This window comes from Berkeleyomyces rouxiae, assembly GCF_048999995.1.
Source record: "Berkeleyomyces rouxiae strain 22BRR77 chromosome Unknown BrBRR77_ptg000007l, whole genome shotgun sequence".
NCBI classification, from domain to species: domain Eukaryota; kingdom Fungi; phylum Ascomycota; class Sordariomycetes; order Microascales; family Ceratocystidaceae; genus Berkeleyomyces; species Berkeleyomyces rouxiae.
In genome coordinates, this window is record NW_027396497.1 from 555,773 (window position 1) to 570,765 (window position 14,993).

Consider the following 14,993-nt stretch of genomic DNA (forward strand, 5'->3'; position numbering starts at 1 on the left):
TATTACACTGCCTCCAGGCGACGCAAACCTTTTTTTGTTTTTTTCATTATTGCACGGGCTTGCTCCGGGTTGTGACGAAGAAAATTTTGGTGACAAGGGATAGACTGGAAGGGGAGATGATGGCTCGCAGTTGAGTCTTTCAACGTGGTTCTTGTTAAATATTCTGTCCTGCGTAGTAAACACAAAGTAACTGTAGTTGGACAAAAACCGAGCCATCTTGATCTCTTTTGCCAAGCAACCACCAGCGCACAAAATGTCTGACCAGTCTGACCTCCTCGCCTCCGCCATCTTCGACGACCTCAAGGCTCGCGTTGAAGCCGACTCCAAAACGCGCGAGGACATCGTCCAGACAGTGCAGAAGCTCAATGCCAGCAACGCCTTTTCCACCGGCGTCTTGACGCGGGTGCACTCAACGCCGCGGACCAAGTGTGAGTTTTTCTAGAGATGCATAGAAGCACTCGCAGCCAAGCGATATACTGACGACAGAATTTGCAACATGGGTAGACCCCCAGCTTTTGGCCCAGGCTGAGGCCGGCCTTCAAAAGGACATTGCCAACATCAAGGAGCTGGCAGAGCTGGCCTCCCAGCATCCGTACTACAAGTGAGTCGTACATGACACAGAATGGTTGTTTTGCTGGACTGACAATGAATTCCCATGGCAGGTTCAACTTCCTCTGGGGTCGCACCGTGGAGAATGTCGTCTTTGCCATTATCTTGACTGGCTTCCTCGGCGGCGTGGCGACCGAGTCGTCGGCGGGCGAGCTGGGCCGTATCCTGACGCCGGAGCAGATCAGCGAGGTGCTGCAGGGTACGTACATGCATTTCCACAGATATTCTCCCCCTTCTCTACGTATGCACTCTGCTAACACTCATGTCCCTTAGTGCCGTACAATGTCAAGGGCTGTGACATGTTCCACATTACTATCGAGGAGTACCTGCTGGCCATCACGCGACTGACCGAGGAACTGTCCCGGCTCGTCACCAACAGCGTGACACTGGGCGATGCCAGCCTTGCGGTGCAGGCGGCCCAGGTGGTCAAGGATCTTTTTGCAGGCTTCCAGCTGCTGAACCTCAAGAACGACATTATCCGTAAGCGGGCCGATGCCGTCAAGTATCACGTCAAGAAGGTCGAGGACGTTATCTACGACCTGTCTCTCAGAGGCCTGCTCCCGCCGGCAGTTGAGGAAGCGGCTGCGACGACTGCGTAGTAAGTAGGGAGAGAGAAAAGGGAGATGCAGAAGGAGAGGGGAGAGAGAGGGTGTGTGGGATTAGTTGGCTGAGAGTGATTTGTAAGCAGTCGGACTTGGCCTGGAGACACGTCGGTGTTTGGGAAGGAAATTGAGTTGCACAAAAGCGAAGTGTAGTTGGTACTACTAACTATTGGAGAGTAACTGTGGTTATGCATGTACTTGTAAGCACAGGCGTAACTGACGGGCTTATGCCAAGGCAAAAATGTTAAATAGAGTAAGGTGAGATTATAGAGCGTCTATGACGCAAACAAACAAAAAAAAAAAAAAGGTGTGTCTTTCAATGACAGCCAAAGTGATTTTGTCTCGCTGTATAAGGCAAGGAAAAAAAAAAGGCGGAAATGGTTCGGCAAACGGCAAGCGGCAGGAAGAGGAACACGAGGAGGAAAACACGGGCGGACAGTTAGGGTCTGTGCGGCTTAGGGTATGATGTGCTGATTGCGACGGACACCGAGAAAAGACCCTTCCGAGAGCAGGATTTTTAAGCGAGCATACTTGGTTGATGAAGCGGCGGCGCGCTGGCACGACAGAAATCCTGATGACGACAACAACGGCCAACAACGAGAAAGCGCCGTGGGATTTTCTTGGGGATTGGCGGGGCGGGGAGAACAAGCACAAGTACAAGCGCAGGGGGGTGAAGAGGAAGAGAGGGGAGATGGAGGAGAGGAGAGGAGGCGGGTGGAGGGGCTGTTTCTTGTATGTCTGCACAAGTACGATGGGTGTATAACTAGCTGACCATTATATAGCAAAGAGCTTGTATACAGGTGGCGCATTCAAAAGTTCTGCGCGCAATGACAGGCAAAGCAGCAAAAGAAGCGCGCGTGAGAGTCTGGAAGAGAAGGGAACAAGTACAAAGGACTGATGTAACGATGTATGTACATGCATGGTTGGCTGTGTGAATATGTGCTTGTTCTGGTGGATGTTTCCTGGGTTGGGTTTCTTTCTTTGGCAGGCGGACCAATCGGAACAGAGGCAGGGAAGAGGCCGAGTAGAGCCGAGGAAACGAACTTGTGAGGACGAGGAGAGAAGAGAAAGAGAAAGAGAGAGAATGTGTGTGTGTGACTTGGAGTAAATGGCGGCAGAACAGCACAAGGAGGGAGACAGGGCCCAGGCTGTGTGTTTTTGGCTTTAGCCGTTGCTAGTCGTACAGGTAGTAAGTACGCCGTGCCCAGCTCCAGAAGAACAAGACAGCCAGTTATAACTACTTCTAGTAACTTGCTGGTAACTAGTTGGTCACAGGCAGTTTGCAGCAGGACTGCAGCTGGTTGCGGTCTGTGCAGTGTGAATCAGGTCGTGTCTCTGCAGACAGAAAGAAGCACAGGAAGCAAGCAGAAGAAGGAGAAACAGAAACGGTGTTCAGTTCTTTGATTGCGGGAAATCGGCATTGGGTGAGACCGATGGAGCAGGTAGGAGAGAGGCGAGAGAGGCGAGAGAGGGTTCTTCTCGCCGTGTAACTCGCACACAGCTACGTGTGTACATGGTTACTTGGATATTAACGTGATGAACATGGTAGGGAGAAAAAAAGGAAGAAAAAGGAAGAAAAAAAAAGTAAAAAAAAAACTTCGGCAAACCCTCTCCCCACCACTCCGTTTCCAGTGCCGATTTAAACGAGAAAGCGAGGCGGGGCATCTTTGTCATGAGAGGAGCGGGGGGCTTTGGCAAAAAAGAAAAAGAAAAAAAAAACAACACACAGGAGAGATTTCGGCATGTTCAAGGGAAACAAGCAAAAGCACAATATTCAATCCCATCGGCAGCTGGTGCTTGTGTTGTGGTCGTAGTCGTAGTCGTAGTCGTGCTCGGGCTCGGGCGTGATGTCTGATGTCTCGGCCTTGTGCTTATGCTTGTCGTTGCATCCGGGCTGGAGTGACCGTCTCAGTTTCCCATCATTCACAGCACTTCATCCTACTGCCGCCCACATCAGCCGACATGTGCTCCGCTCAGTCGTCACGACGAACCATGAATCACAGCGGCGCCTCTCTGCTGACAAAACAATGGCCCAATCCCAGCACCAGCACCATCTAGCTCTCATTTAAAAAAACGGACCGTGGGAACAAGCGGAGTCCGGACGAAGCAGATCAAGTGAGTGGGTGGGCCAGCCAGCCCAAGGCCAAGGAATCCCACCCCTGCTTCCTGGGCAAATAAAGTTTGGCTCCAAGCGCCTGCCACAAGCTGGATGTGGCCGGGGGGAGGCGTGTAATACACCAGTCCAGTCTGTTGCAGCGTGGACGACCAGGCCGGATCTGTGACTGAGCGAGTGACTGAGTCGCCATATTTACGTGTGTCTTTTTTATTTTTTTATGTCTGTCTCGTTATATTCTACAACCAAAAATGAACCCCTCATCTTCGGTCTTGCTCCTTCCTCCGCTGGCCGCGCCCGCTCCCACATTTTCTTTATAGTGCGCCAAGCTGCCCCTCTGCTCTACTGAATTTTCCTTCTTTCCCTCTTACCTCCTCCCCTCTCTCCTCCCACCCACGAGGCCATCCAGACACTCTCTCCGTCTTTGGTGCACACCACCGTCGCCAGAATTTCCATCTCGTGGTCTTTGCTCCGTCTAGAAGCTCACCGCCAGCGCCACCGCCGTCATGGACAACTCCGAAACTCCCGCGGCCTGGGAGGGCAGCCGTCTTCTTGATCCCAGCGCCAGCGCCAGCTCCAGTAGCCAATCTTTGCTGGGCTCCCCGCCCACTACCAAAAACTACCAGACTGTCTACTTACCGCCCCAGTCCAAGCTCACCGGGGACCTCGCCGCCGAGTCCGCTGCAGATCCGGCCGCTAACATCGTGCCCATGCCGTCGGCCCTCAAAATCGTCGACGGCTGGATCTCCGGCCAATCGCCCAAGATCGACTACTCGGGTGAGTTCGAGTTTGGCGGCTCGCTCGGCACCCTGTGCCTCATGCTCGGCTTCCCTCTGCTCATGTGGTGGATGTGGGCGGGCGCCATCTACTACGACGGAAAGCTGCCGCTGCCCGCCAACGGCCAGTCCATCCCAGACTTTGCGCGCCACCTCTACAGCCTTGTGCTCGAGGGCGCCTACCCCACGCTTTGGGCCTGGAAGGTTTACTGGGGCATGTTTGTCTTTGAGGCCATCTGCTACTGCACGCTGCCTGGTGTCTGGCAGTACGGCAAGCCCTTGCCTCACGAAGGCGGCAAGCAACTCAAGTACTACTGCAATGCCTACTTCAGCTTCTACTTTACCATTGTCACCGTTTCCGTGCTGCAGCTTACCGGCCTGTTTCACCTGGAGAGCGTCATTGACAACTTTGGCAGCCTGATGACCGTATCCATTATTAGCGGCTTTGCCGTTTCCGTTATCGCCTATGCCTCGGCTCTGCTGCGAGGAGCCGAGCATCGTATGACGGGATATCCCATCTACGACTTTTTCATGGGCGCCGAGCTGAACCCGCGCATGTTTGGCATCCTCGACTTCAAAATGTTCTTCGAGGTGCGCCTGCCCTGGTACATTCTGTTTCTCCTGACCTGGGCCACTGCTGCCCGCCAGTGGGATCGCTATGGCTATGTCTCGGGCGAAGTGTGTTTCCTCCTGATGGCCCACTTTCTGTACGCTAATGCCTGCTCTAAGGGCGAAGAGCTGATTGTCCCGACCTGGTAAGTTCAATCAATACACCCACCCACAGACTTTTGCGCCTGACAGCGCATATCGCAAATCCCACAATGTATCACCACCATATACATGTATCCCTTGAAAAAGAGCAAGGAAAAAAAGACGCAGACAACGAAACCCCAAGCTCCTGTTCTCTCCTTCTCTCTCTCCCTTTCCCATCCTCCTTTGCCTCCTCCTCCTCCTTCTCTGCCTCCTACCCCCGGCTAACCTTTCTCTACCTAGGGACATGTACTACGAGAAATGGGGCTTCATGCTCATCTTCTGGAACCTGGCCGGCGTGCCCTTCTCCTACTGCCACTGCACCCTGTACCTCGCCAACCGCCACCCCTCCGAGTACCACTGGAGCAAGCCCGCTCTCGCCGCGCTCTTTGCCTCATACATTTTCGTCTACTGGGTCTGGGACTCGTGCAACAGCCAAAAGAACCGCTTCCGCGCCATGGAGCGCGGCCAGGCCGTCTTCCGCAAGACCTTTCCGCAGGTGCCGTGGCAGACGGTCCACAACCCCAAGACCATCCGCACCCCCGACGGCGGCACCATTCTCGTCGACGGCTGGTACGGCATGGCCCGCAAGCTGCACTACAGCTGCGACGCCTTCTTCGCCATTTGCTGGGGCCTGATTACCGGCTTTGACTCGCCGTTTCCCTGGTTCTACCCTGTCTTCTTCTGCTGCATGATTGCCCACCGCGCTGCCCGCGATATCCGCCGCTGCCGCTTCAAGTACGGCGATGCGTGGCTCGAGTATGAGCGCCAGGTGCCCTACCTGTTTATTCCCTACGTCATCTAAGCCGCGCTGCAACGCGATAGTTGGTGTAAGCGCGCGCATGTGTGTGTGTGTGTCTGTGCATCTAGTCTCTGACCTCTGCTGGTCTGGAGGCTCTGGTTGGTGTTGGTGTCAGGCGTTTCATGGTCCAATAGCATACAGGCTTGCCCTTTTTTTCTTTCTTTTCTGGGATGGTTTCCTCAAGCCCAGGACTTTTTTTTCCCTTTTCTTCTCTATTCTTCTCCTGTCATGCGCAATGTATACCCATACCTTTTTTTTTTCTTCTTCTGTCGTCATCTTTTTTCCAAGTACGTATAAAGTCATTAATCATCCTGGGGACTTGCTCTGATTTGATGTCCTCTATTCTCTCTCCCCCTACTCTCCTCTTCTTTAATATCCTTTTCATCCCCCCCCCATATCATAGCTATGATGAATGAGTCAAGGAAATATAACTACCCAACTGTATAAACATTGCATTGCATGTCAGCCGTGCATAAACAGAGACACAGACTACCCTGAGTCTCATGCAAGGGACCACCAAAGAGTCTTTTTCGTCACTTGTGGTAGTTGGTGAACACATGGTAAAGACCTACCACACATGAGGAATACGCTGTCAAGTTTGTTACTACGTGTAGTAAATTAACTACATACATACAAAAACACTGCACCCAAAAAAAGAACCCACAGATATACTCTGCTTTGGAAGGAAAAAAAGGAATTGAATCATTGTTTAATGTCGTACGTAGATAGATGTAGGTCCGGGAGTAATGAGAGACAGAGAGAGAGAGAAATGGATGTGAGGAAAAAGTGAAGACTCGGGTTTGTCCACTTTGACAAGCCGCGCGCCTTGGGTCTTGCGCCGCATCTCGACCGGATGGGACGATGCATCCGGTCGGAGGCCTTGACAAGAGGTCGGGGCAATGCAAAGGGATCGGTGGGGAGAGCAACAGCACAAGAGCGCTTAACACTCGGCGCCCAGAGTGGCCTTGGAGTTCATCAGCAGGGCAACAATCAGACCGTACAGACCTAGAGAGCGAGGGGAGTTAGCAACCAGACAGACAGTAAAACTGCAAAGATGGGAGTGACTGAATGGACGTACCCAGAACTTCAGCGAAAATCAGAATCAGAATCATGCCGACAAACAGACGCGGCTGTTGGGCACTTCCACGCACACCAGCGTCACCGACGATACCAATGGCGAAACCAGCCGCCAGACCAGCCAGACCGACGGACAGGCCAGCGCCAAACTGAACAAAGGCCGTGTACAGCGGCAGCTGCTGCTTGAGACCGTCGGAGATCAGCACCGAGACGACCAGGCCGTAGATACCAATGATACCAGCCATGACGACGGGGATAATGTCTGGAGAAAAGGAACGCGAGGTGTCATGTTAGCTACTGTGGCTGACGTGGAAGATTTGCGCGGTGGAACTCACTCTTGACAATCAGGTCAGGACGCAGGACACCCATGGCGGCGACACCAACACCAGACTTGGCAGTGCCGTACGAGGCACCCAGGCAGGTGAATACGATGGCGGAGGTGCAGCCCATGGCACCGAAGAAGGGCTGTGAGGAGTTTTGTTAGCGACAGTGTTCGTGATTGAGGCGTGGCGGTAGTTTTGCAATGCGTGACGCGCGTCGGCGCGGTTGTGGCAGCAATTGGCATCTCTCGTTTGCGTGGCACGGAGTCGGCCTTGGCCGTGGAGACTTCGCCGGCGAGAATCTTAGGGCGGGTGATGGGTGTTTGGATATATCGCGCAACATACCGCATAGACGGGGCTGGAGACAGTAAAAAAAACTGTTAGCATCAAGTTTACAGTAGAGGTGGCGATAACGACGTGACGATGGCCTCCAATGGGACGCGGCAGCATCAGCAGAGGCGCAGGTCTCGGCAGCCTTGCTGCAATGTCGCGCACGAGGCGACAGCGCTGCAGTTGAGGAATCCGTCGTCACGTCGATAGCCTGTAATAGTCGCTCAAGAAAGCTGGCGTGGCCAGGCTACAGGAAAAGCACTCACCAAAGCTCAGTGGCCATTGTGGATGTATTGATGAAGAGGAAAAGGAAAATTAATGAAAGGCGAAGCAGAAGAAGAGAAAAAAGACAAGCGTCGTCGAGCTGGATCAGCAAATTGTGGTTGGTGATGGGCGCAAAGGACGAAGCGAAGCGTGCAAGAGAGAAAGAAGATAAGATGGATGGTTCGGATTTCAGATCGGGGAGAGGAAGAGAAGAAGAAATGGCAGCGAGGAGCTACCAGCCAGACTCCAGGTATTAAAGCCAGGAGCCACCAGCCAGCCGGCACGCACCTGTCACCAGCCAGCCTTGCTTCGCCATAGTTACATAACTAACCACCATATTTTGGCTGCTAAGAAACTGAGCCTCAGCCAGCGCCAGCGCCAGCGCCAGCGAATGAGAGCGCGCTGTGCGCCATCACGTGACGCTGCTCGGATTCCCATTGTCGGCTTCTCCAAGGCGCAGCAAGCTCGAGAGGGAGAGGGACCGTCGGTTGCCCATGGCCCTGGTGCTGAGATTAGACGGCTCCATCTTTCTCCGTCTTTTTAGTCCTGCTGTGAGGCTTGGACGCATATGCCACCTGCGTGCGCGTAATGCAATGAAAGACTGGAGCTTTGAGTTGATGCGCATGCTGTGCTGAGCTGCCTGACACGAAGAGAAGATGATGCTGCGCAACCCTATATGCCGCAGCATTCACTAGACCCTAGTTCTGGATATACCCTAGACCCAGACTCAGACCCATTCCATACTCACCGCCTTTTATATTTCGGCAGAAAAAAAAAGTTTCCCATTCCCATTCAAGATAGTCTTGTCGCCGTAATCTTTGCTGCATTTTTCTTCTCCCCTTCCATCACGCCATAAACCCTTTCGTGCTATCCGCATTTGTTTGTCCTTTCCGCTTGTTCTTTCTTCCACGACAGGGCGAGCCAACGCAGTGAACCCTGAGTTCTTATTATTGTTCTATATCACCCTCCCACCAACTCTTTTGCAATGGATGACCAGCAGGCTGTTTGGCCCCGCGCCGATGAGGCTCTCGAGCAGGAGTAAGCCGCATACATCTACACTGTTAGCCGACACCAGCGAACCCAAGACTAACTCGATGCCACAGGATCTACGACCTTGTCCAGGCCTGCCACCACGCTCGCCAGCTTAAAAAGGGTGCCAACGAGGTATGCCACAACCACTCCAGACATCACATGACGTAACCTGATCATCGCTAACCCGCCCGCTCGCTTCTTTCTCTGCCTACAGGCTACCAAGACCCTGAACCGCTCCGTTTCCGAGCTGATCGTCCTGGCCGCCGACACCGCTCCCCTGGCCATTCTCCTGCACCTGCCCCTGCTGTGCGAGGACAAGAACGTCCCGTACATCTACGTCGGCAGCAAGACTGCTCTGGGTCGTGCCTGCGGTGTCTCACGTGCTGTCATTTCCGTCTCTGTAAGTTTCCCACTAGAAATAGTAGACATGGAGCCTAGATAGACACTAACATGTGCCGTGTGCTTTAGATCACCTCCAATGAGGGCAGCGAGCTGGCTGACCGCATCCGCCTCATCAAGGAAAAGGTCGAGAGACAGGCCATCTAAGCACGTGCTGCCACGTGCAAGAGATTCGCCGTCTTAGGACCCGAGGATATTATAAAAATACAGAACAAGTTTTCGTGGAAAATCTAGAATGTGCCGTGTGGTGTCTGATGCTGATAAATTTATGATGTAACCCTGAATGAAACCCTAAGACTATAATCTGGCCTAAACGCCAACGCCTGTTTCAACAGCTGCCGGCCTAACGAACAGGGTAAACCATCCCATCACTGGCGTCTCAAGCTCATTGTCGTCGCTTGTCTTGTTCATGTACTCCAGACCCCGCTGACCAAGAGCTTGAATCGCTCAATTCCCACGGGCTTCAACAGCTCCGACCGACTTGCAAGATCGCGACTTTCTATTCGCCCACAGCTGCCGAACTCATAACTCAACGTCTAAAACGGGAAATCGCATAGTTTGGGTGCTCCTTCCTCATTCTCAATCTCTTTCCCTTCTCACTACAAGGCAGAAAATCTCTTTGCCTCACAGCTTTCGGGCTTCATTTCCCCCCCCCCCCCCCCCCCCAAAAATATTCGCCATCTTATCTTCCACACGCCAATCGTTGATACCCCCCAGCCTTACATCATCTTCTAACTACTCAGTATTCTTTTTCTTCTTTGCCTAAGGCTTGTTCTTCTTCGCACACAATGCCAGGCCTGGCCCGCAAATTATCTATTTCTGCTGTTGCTGATGGTCTGTTAATCCAGCCTCTGGCTTCCAAGGGACACCGGCCTTCGGCGCCGCTCAAGATTCGATACGGTGAGGCTGCTGTGTCCTCGTCGGCGTCATCACCGACCCTCTCTGCCCCTGCCGAGGCCCCCGCACGGCCGACCGCATGCTTTGAAGCTTTTGGCATAATTGGTACGTGCTGCAACGAAGCGTCAAGATGCAACATGTACCATACATCTATACAGCATAACTATTGTCAAGACTAACGATTACTCGATGCCGCGTGACCCAGGTCTTGTGACGATATCCAAGCTTAGCTTCCTAATAACTATTACCCGTCGCGAAACTGTCGCACAAATTGCCGGCGCGCCGGTCTACGTTGTTACCGAAGTTGCCATCACCCCATGCTCCTCACAGCGTGATGCCGAAGACGCCATAAAAAAAACCAACAGCCACCTCAGCCGCAGCCGTTCGCCGCGCAATGGTACCACCGCCTTGAATGACGGCGACACCAGCGATAGTGAGCTCGACGACGAGACTGCTGCCGGCGCAGCAACAATCGCCGAAGACGACGATGTTGAAGACTCCATCCCACGTGAATATGACGCCTCAGTTGTGGCAGGGACTAGCCCCGTCAAGCCCAGCAGTATTGCCGAGAATGTCATCAGCAAGCGAGGGAGCTACGGTCGCTTTGCACAGAGCTGGTTCAGCCGTGCTGGGTGGCTTCTAGAGCACAAGCGACACATGGGCCTTAGTGACAATGGCAACCCGTCTTCAGCGTCAAACAAGGCCTCGTCAGTTGCCGGGAGCGACGATGACGATGCAGGGCTGCTTTACGGCGACACACCGCTAGCTATTCCTGGCGCCGCACCCGTGCCAACGCTACTGCCAAAGCTGGTTCGGACTCTACGCGTGTATTTTGGAACATCACGCAGCTTTTACTTTTCGTATGATCGCGACATAACCCGCAGAATAACATCGGCCGCCGTATTTGAAAATACTGCCCAGCCGCTGTATCGTCAGGTAGACGAGACGTATTTTTGGAACCGCCATATGGCGCAGCCCTTTATAGACGGCGGCGATGAATCATTTGTGCTACCCCTGATGCAAGGGTTTGTGGGCCAGACGCAATTTGTCGTTGATAGTTGCCCGCCTCAAAAGGAGGATGAAGTACTTCAGGAATCAGTCGAGTTGTCCGTCTTGTCTGCGCCGGCGTCGCGGTCATCATCGCCAATAGGAATCGCGAGCCACAATGCCGATGAGGCGCCGGCTAAGCTTAAACCCACCGAGAATCCATTTTTGCTCACTCTAATTTCACGGCGGTCTACGAAACGAGCAGGCCTGCGCTACCTTAGACGTGGTATTGACGATGAGGGCAATGTAGCAAACTGTGTAGAAACTGAGCAGATTTTGTCATCCGTCAACTGGGATCCTAGCCAGCCGACATATTCATTTCTGCAAGTCAGAGGAAGCATTCCTTTATTCTTCACACAAACAGCCTATTCCCTCAAGCCTATACCAGTACTTCAGCACTCGGAAGAGACCAACTACGCTGCCTTCACCAAGCATTTTGACCGACTGCAAAAGATGTATGGCTACATACAACTAGTGAATCTTGTGGAAAAGAAGGGCATCGAGATGAATATTGGAGAGAAATACCAGGACTTTGTGGCCAAGCGCAACGAGAATGTGGACAGCATAGACCAGCTAATACCCTTTGAGTGGTTTGACTTTCACCATGTCTGTCGTGGCATGAAGTTTGAAAACGTCAGCCAACTGCTCGACATTCTCCGGCCCCAGTTGGAAGAGTACGGCAGCTCCGTCCAAGTCAACGGCAAGGTCACGAGGCAGCAAAATGGCGTGCTGCGGACCAACTGCATGGACTGCTTGGACCGAACAAACGTCTGCCAGAGCTCCTTCGCAAAACATGTGCTGGAGGCACAGCTTAAGGAGCTAGGCTATGATATGAGCATGCAGCTGGACCAGCAGACGGCCTGGTTCAACACGCTGTGGGCAGACAATGGCGACGCTGTGTCAAACCAGTATGCGTCAACGGCTGCCATGAAGGGTGACTATACACGGTTCAAGAAAAGAGACTATCGAGGGACACTCAATGACATTGGGTTGTCACTGACGCGGTTCTATAACGGGTGAGTTTTTTTCTCTTTTTTTTCTTTCTTCTTCTCCTTTTTTTTCTCTTCATGTTTACATATTATCGTGCTTTCTTTTGTCACTAACATTCTTTTTTTGTTTTCTCTCAGAATGGTCAACGACTATTTCAGCCAGGCCGCCATCGACTTTGTTCTTGGAAATGTCACCTCCATGGTCTTTGACGAATTCGAGGCCAACATGATGACCAAGGACCCTGCAATATCCATGTCACGAATGCGAGAACAGGCCATCGAGGAATGTCAAAAGCGGGTAGTCGCCGATGAGAACGAGGAGTTCATCGGCGGATGGGTGCTTCTATCTCCACATGATCCTGACACTCTCAAGTCTGATCCATTCCAGGAAGTTGTGCTGCTTCTGACTGATTCTGCCTTGTACCTATGTCGCTATGATTGGAGTCTTGATAAGGTGTCGTCCTTTGAGAGAGCCGATCTCTCGCATGTGGTTTCTGTCAAGGCTGGCGTCTACATTACATCTACCACCACCGCCCTGCACATGGACGAGCAGCGAAATGTCGGCTTTCTCGTCACCTACCGCCCCGGCAAGGAAGACGTCATCCGGACCAACACGCGCACGCTTTCCACTCTTGGCGAAAGTCACACCAGCCCCTCTGCCACCGATGACCGCTCCATTGCTACGCCCGCTGCCATCACCACCACCACCCCATCTCCATCTGCCATCGACCTTGCCTCGCCCTCTATCGCCGCGTTAACATCGAGCGCCGCCGCCCTGCCCTCCAGCCTTGCCGAGCTGCTGTCGGGCAAGCCGCGCGCACCACCACAGCGCCTCATGGCCTTCAAGGCGACATACACGACATGGGCGCCCGCGAGCGCTCGCGACGACAACAACAACACCGCTGCGTCGGCGGCGGCGGCCGGAGGCCCGCTGACAGAGGTCCAGCGGATCGATGCGATTTGCGCCGAGATTGAGCGGCTGGTCACGCTGCATACGCCGCGCGAGGCAGGCGCCGCGCCCCGGTCGCTTGTGCAGCGCGCCGATGTGATTTCGTTGGACGAGGCCAGGAAAAGCACTGGGCTGTTTGATACGCTGGGCTATGCGATCAAGAAGATGGTGTGGGCGTCTTGAGTCATGTGGCACCTTGTCGGGTGTTCTAGAGCGGGTGGGTTTCCTCGGTCGTTGTGCCTGTTCTGCAGGTCTGGAGCTTCATGTTCATTTTTAATTCCTCGGTTTGGCGGTATGTATATTGTTGCATTTTTGCATTTTATTGATACTTACATTCTTCTCCATTTTTTGTCTCTTGTGCCAATGGTTGTGATGGCGGCATGGTGCTGGCTTTGCACCGTCTATACTCGAATTTAACCCCAGCTGCAATCATAGCTTCATTGTAGCGCAATGGCAGTCCGTCTTGACACCTTTCTGCGCCTTACCACTTGCCCGCTTTAGTCTCAGTCAGACTTTTTATTTGTCCTACTCTCTGGCTTCACCAATTTATAAACATGCTTCTGGTAGCGCATATTCTCCAGCGGGATCGGATACTCCAAGCCGTCGGGCATCCGAAACCACACGGAATCCTGCGACTCCACGAGCTCCCACGCCTTTTCCTTGCGCACGCCACGTTCCTCGCGCAACAGCGTATGTTCCAGCAACATCTTCATCGGGTAGCGGCGCATCTCGCGGCCGACCGTCGCCTCCGAGTACGACCCGGGGCTGTCCACGACCAGCAGCAGCGACCCGACTGGCAGCAGTCGCGTCAGCGCGAGCAGCAGCACCGTCGTCTTGCCGCGCGACGCGGCGTACATTTCGTTGAGCGCAAAGAGCAGCGTCACGAGCACCGGGCGCGGCACCGCCGTGGCTGATCCGTAGACGGCTGCATGCAGCGCGTCTGGGACCGCAGCTGCTGCTTGCGCTGCTTCCGCTTCTGCGCTTCCTGCTTCGCCTGGTCCAGCCCCGTCGGCTGTAGATCTCGCGGCGGCCACTTGTGCTGCGAGCTCTAGCACATCGGCTTGCTCAAAGCGCACGTTCAATCGCTCAGGCTCTTCAAGCAGAGCGTGATTAGCCGCGTGTGCCGACGCGCTCGCATACTTGGACAGCGCCGGCGGAGTGGTTAGCCCGGTCTGCAGGCGCTCTAGCACAGAGCCCCACGGGCCGGAATCAAGAATGGTTAGCGACGCGGCGAAAGATGGGTCTTGTGCGAGCAGCGAGCCGACGGCGGCGAGCTCAGCGGCACCGCCGCCCAGTGCAACGATCTCCAGGGGGGTAGCGGACCGTTGTACCACTACGGCCGAGTCTGACTCTGTAGTTGCGTCGGCATTGCCGCCTTCGTCGGCATTCTCGTCACCAGTAGTTCTGCCGTCCTCGTGTCCATCTTCGCCAGCACCCGTCAGCGCCCGGGTCTCCAGCTCAGCCAAGACGCCAGCATAGCAAGCCGCGCGCGTCGGGCTCCAGCGCGCCGCATACGACGGCAAGCCTTCGGGGTTCATAAAGGCTGCGGCAAAGTCGCGTTCGTACAGCGCCTTCTTGACGTCCTGAATGGCGCTGTGCAGGTCTTCTGCGGCCAGTTCGGCGGCAAACGTCGAGGCAAACATGCGCAGCAGGAGCTGGTAGTGCGCGCGCTGCTCGGCTGGCAGCGGGTCCTTGGCGACTCGCGCGGGGCCGGGCACCGGGGCCTTTTTCTTGGGCCGTGGCTGGAAGGCACAGCGCGAACTGCGGCCCTTGGTGTGCGCCATTGGACAGGTCAGGCGGATGAGGGGAGGCGGTTGGCAATCAGAGAAGGGGAGGGGGGAAGTGTCGGGGGAGGTATGGATGACTTTAGGGTACGTGAAAGTGGGAGTGCTTTTCGAGTGTGTTAATTTGGTTCCTGGTAGAAGAGGAGAGGTGTGAGAATAGTAGGCGAATGTGAATAGCCTGGGCTATTGTGAAGCCCGGCACAGCGAGAAGAGCATATAATTTTGCGGTGGGGGCGGGGCGGGTTGAAAATAT

The 14,993-nt window shown here is 54.1% G+C and overlaps 6 protein-coding genes across 6 annotated transcripts; 4 read left to right on the forward strand and 2 right to left on the reverse strand.

Moving 5' to 3' along the window:
• Nucleotides 1–253: 253 nt before the first annotated feature.
• BROUX77_005938 (uncharacterized protein) lies at nt 254–1,208 on the forward strand (the record flags this gene model as incomplete). Its single annotated transcript, XM_073750867.1, has 4 exons — nt 254–428; nt 505–601; nt 663–808; nt 883–1,208. The coding sequence occupies 4 exons, from the start codon at nt 254–256 to the stop codon at nt 1,206–1,208; spliced, it is 744 nt and encodes a 247-aa protein (XP_073603808.1).
• Nucleotides 1,209–3,830: 2,622 nt separating this feature from the next.
• Nucleotides 3,831–5,655, forward strand: BROUX77_005939 (uncharacterized protein; the record flags this gene model as incomplete). The annotated part of the gene is made up of 2 exons (XM_073750868.1): nt 3,831–4,855; nt 5,094–5,655. The coding sequence occupies 2 exons, from the start codon at nt 3,831–3,833 to the stop codon at nt 5,653–5,655; spliced, it is 1,587 nt and encodes a 528-aa protein (XP_073603809.1).
• A 937-nt stretch (nt 5,656–6,592) lies between these two features.
• BROUX77_005940 (uncharacterized protein) lies at nt 6,593–7,662 on the reverse strand (the record flags this gene model as incomplete). The annotated part of the gene is made up of 6 exons (XM_073750869.1): nt 6,593–6,657; nt 6,731–6,991; nt 7,065–7,194; nt 7,262–7,407; nt 7,464–7,528; nt 7,646–7,662. The coding sequence occupies 6 exons, from the start codon at nt 7,660–7,662 to the stop codon at nt 6,593–6,595; spliced, it is 684 nt and encodes a 227-aa protein (XP_073603810.1).
• Nucleotides 7,663–8,628: 966 nt separating this feature from the next.
• BROUX77_005941 (uncharacterized protein) lies at nt 8,629–9,221 on the forward strand (the record flags this gene model as incomplete). The annotated part of the gene is made up of 4 exons (XM_073750870.1): nt 8,629–8,681; nt 8,747–8,807; nt 8,890–9,075; nt 9,144–9,221. 4 exons carry the CDS (start codon nt 8,629–8,631, stop codon nt 9,219–9,221), a joined length of 378 nt encoding a protein of 125 aa, XP_073603811.1.
• A 641-nt stretch (nt 9,222–9,862) lies between these two features.
• On the forward strand, nt 9,863–13,139 carry BROUX77_005942 (uncharacterized protein; the record flags this gene model as incomplete). The annotated part of the gene is made up of 3 exons (XM_073750871.1): nt 9,863–10,076; nt 10,177–12,034; nt 12,146–13,139. 3 exons carry the CDS (start codon nt 9,863–9,865, stop codon nt 13,137–13,139), a joined length of 3,066 nt encoding a protein of 1,021 aa, XP_073603812.1.
• A 320-nt stretch (nt 13,140–13,459) lies between these two features.
• BROUX77_005943 (uncharacterized protein) lies at nt 13,460–14,740 on the reverse strand (the record flags this gene model as incomplete). Its single annotated transcript, XM_073750872.1, has 1 exon — nt 13,460–14,740. One exon carries the CDS (start codon nt 14,738–14,740, stop codon nt 13,460–13,462), a length of 1,281 nt encoding a protein of 426 aa, XP_073603813.1.
• Nucleotides 14,741–14,993: the final 253 nt, after the last annotated feature.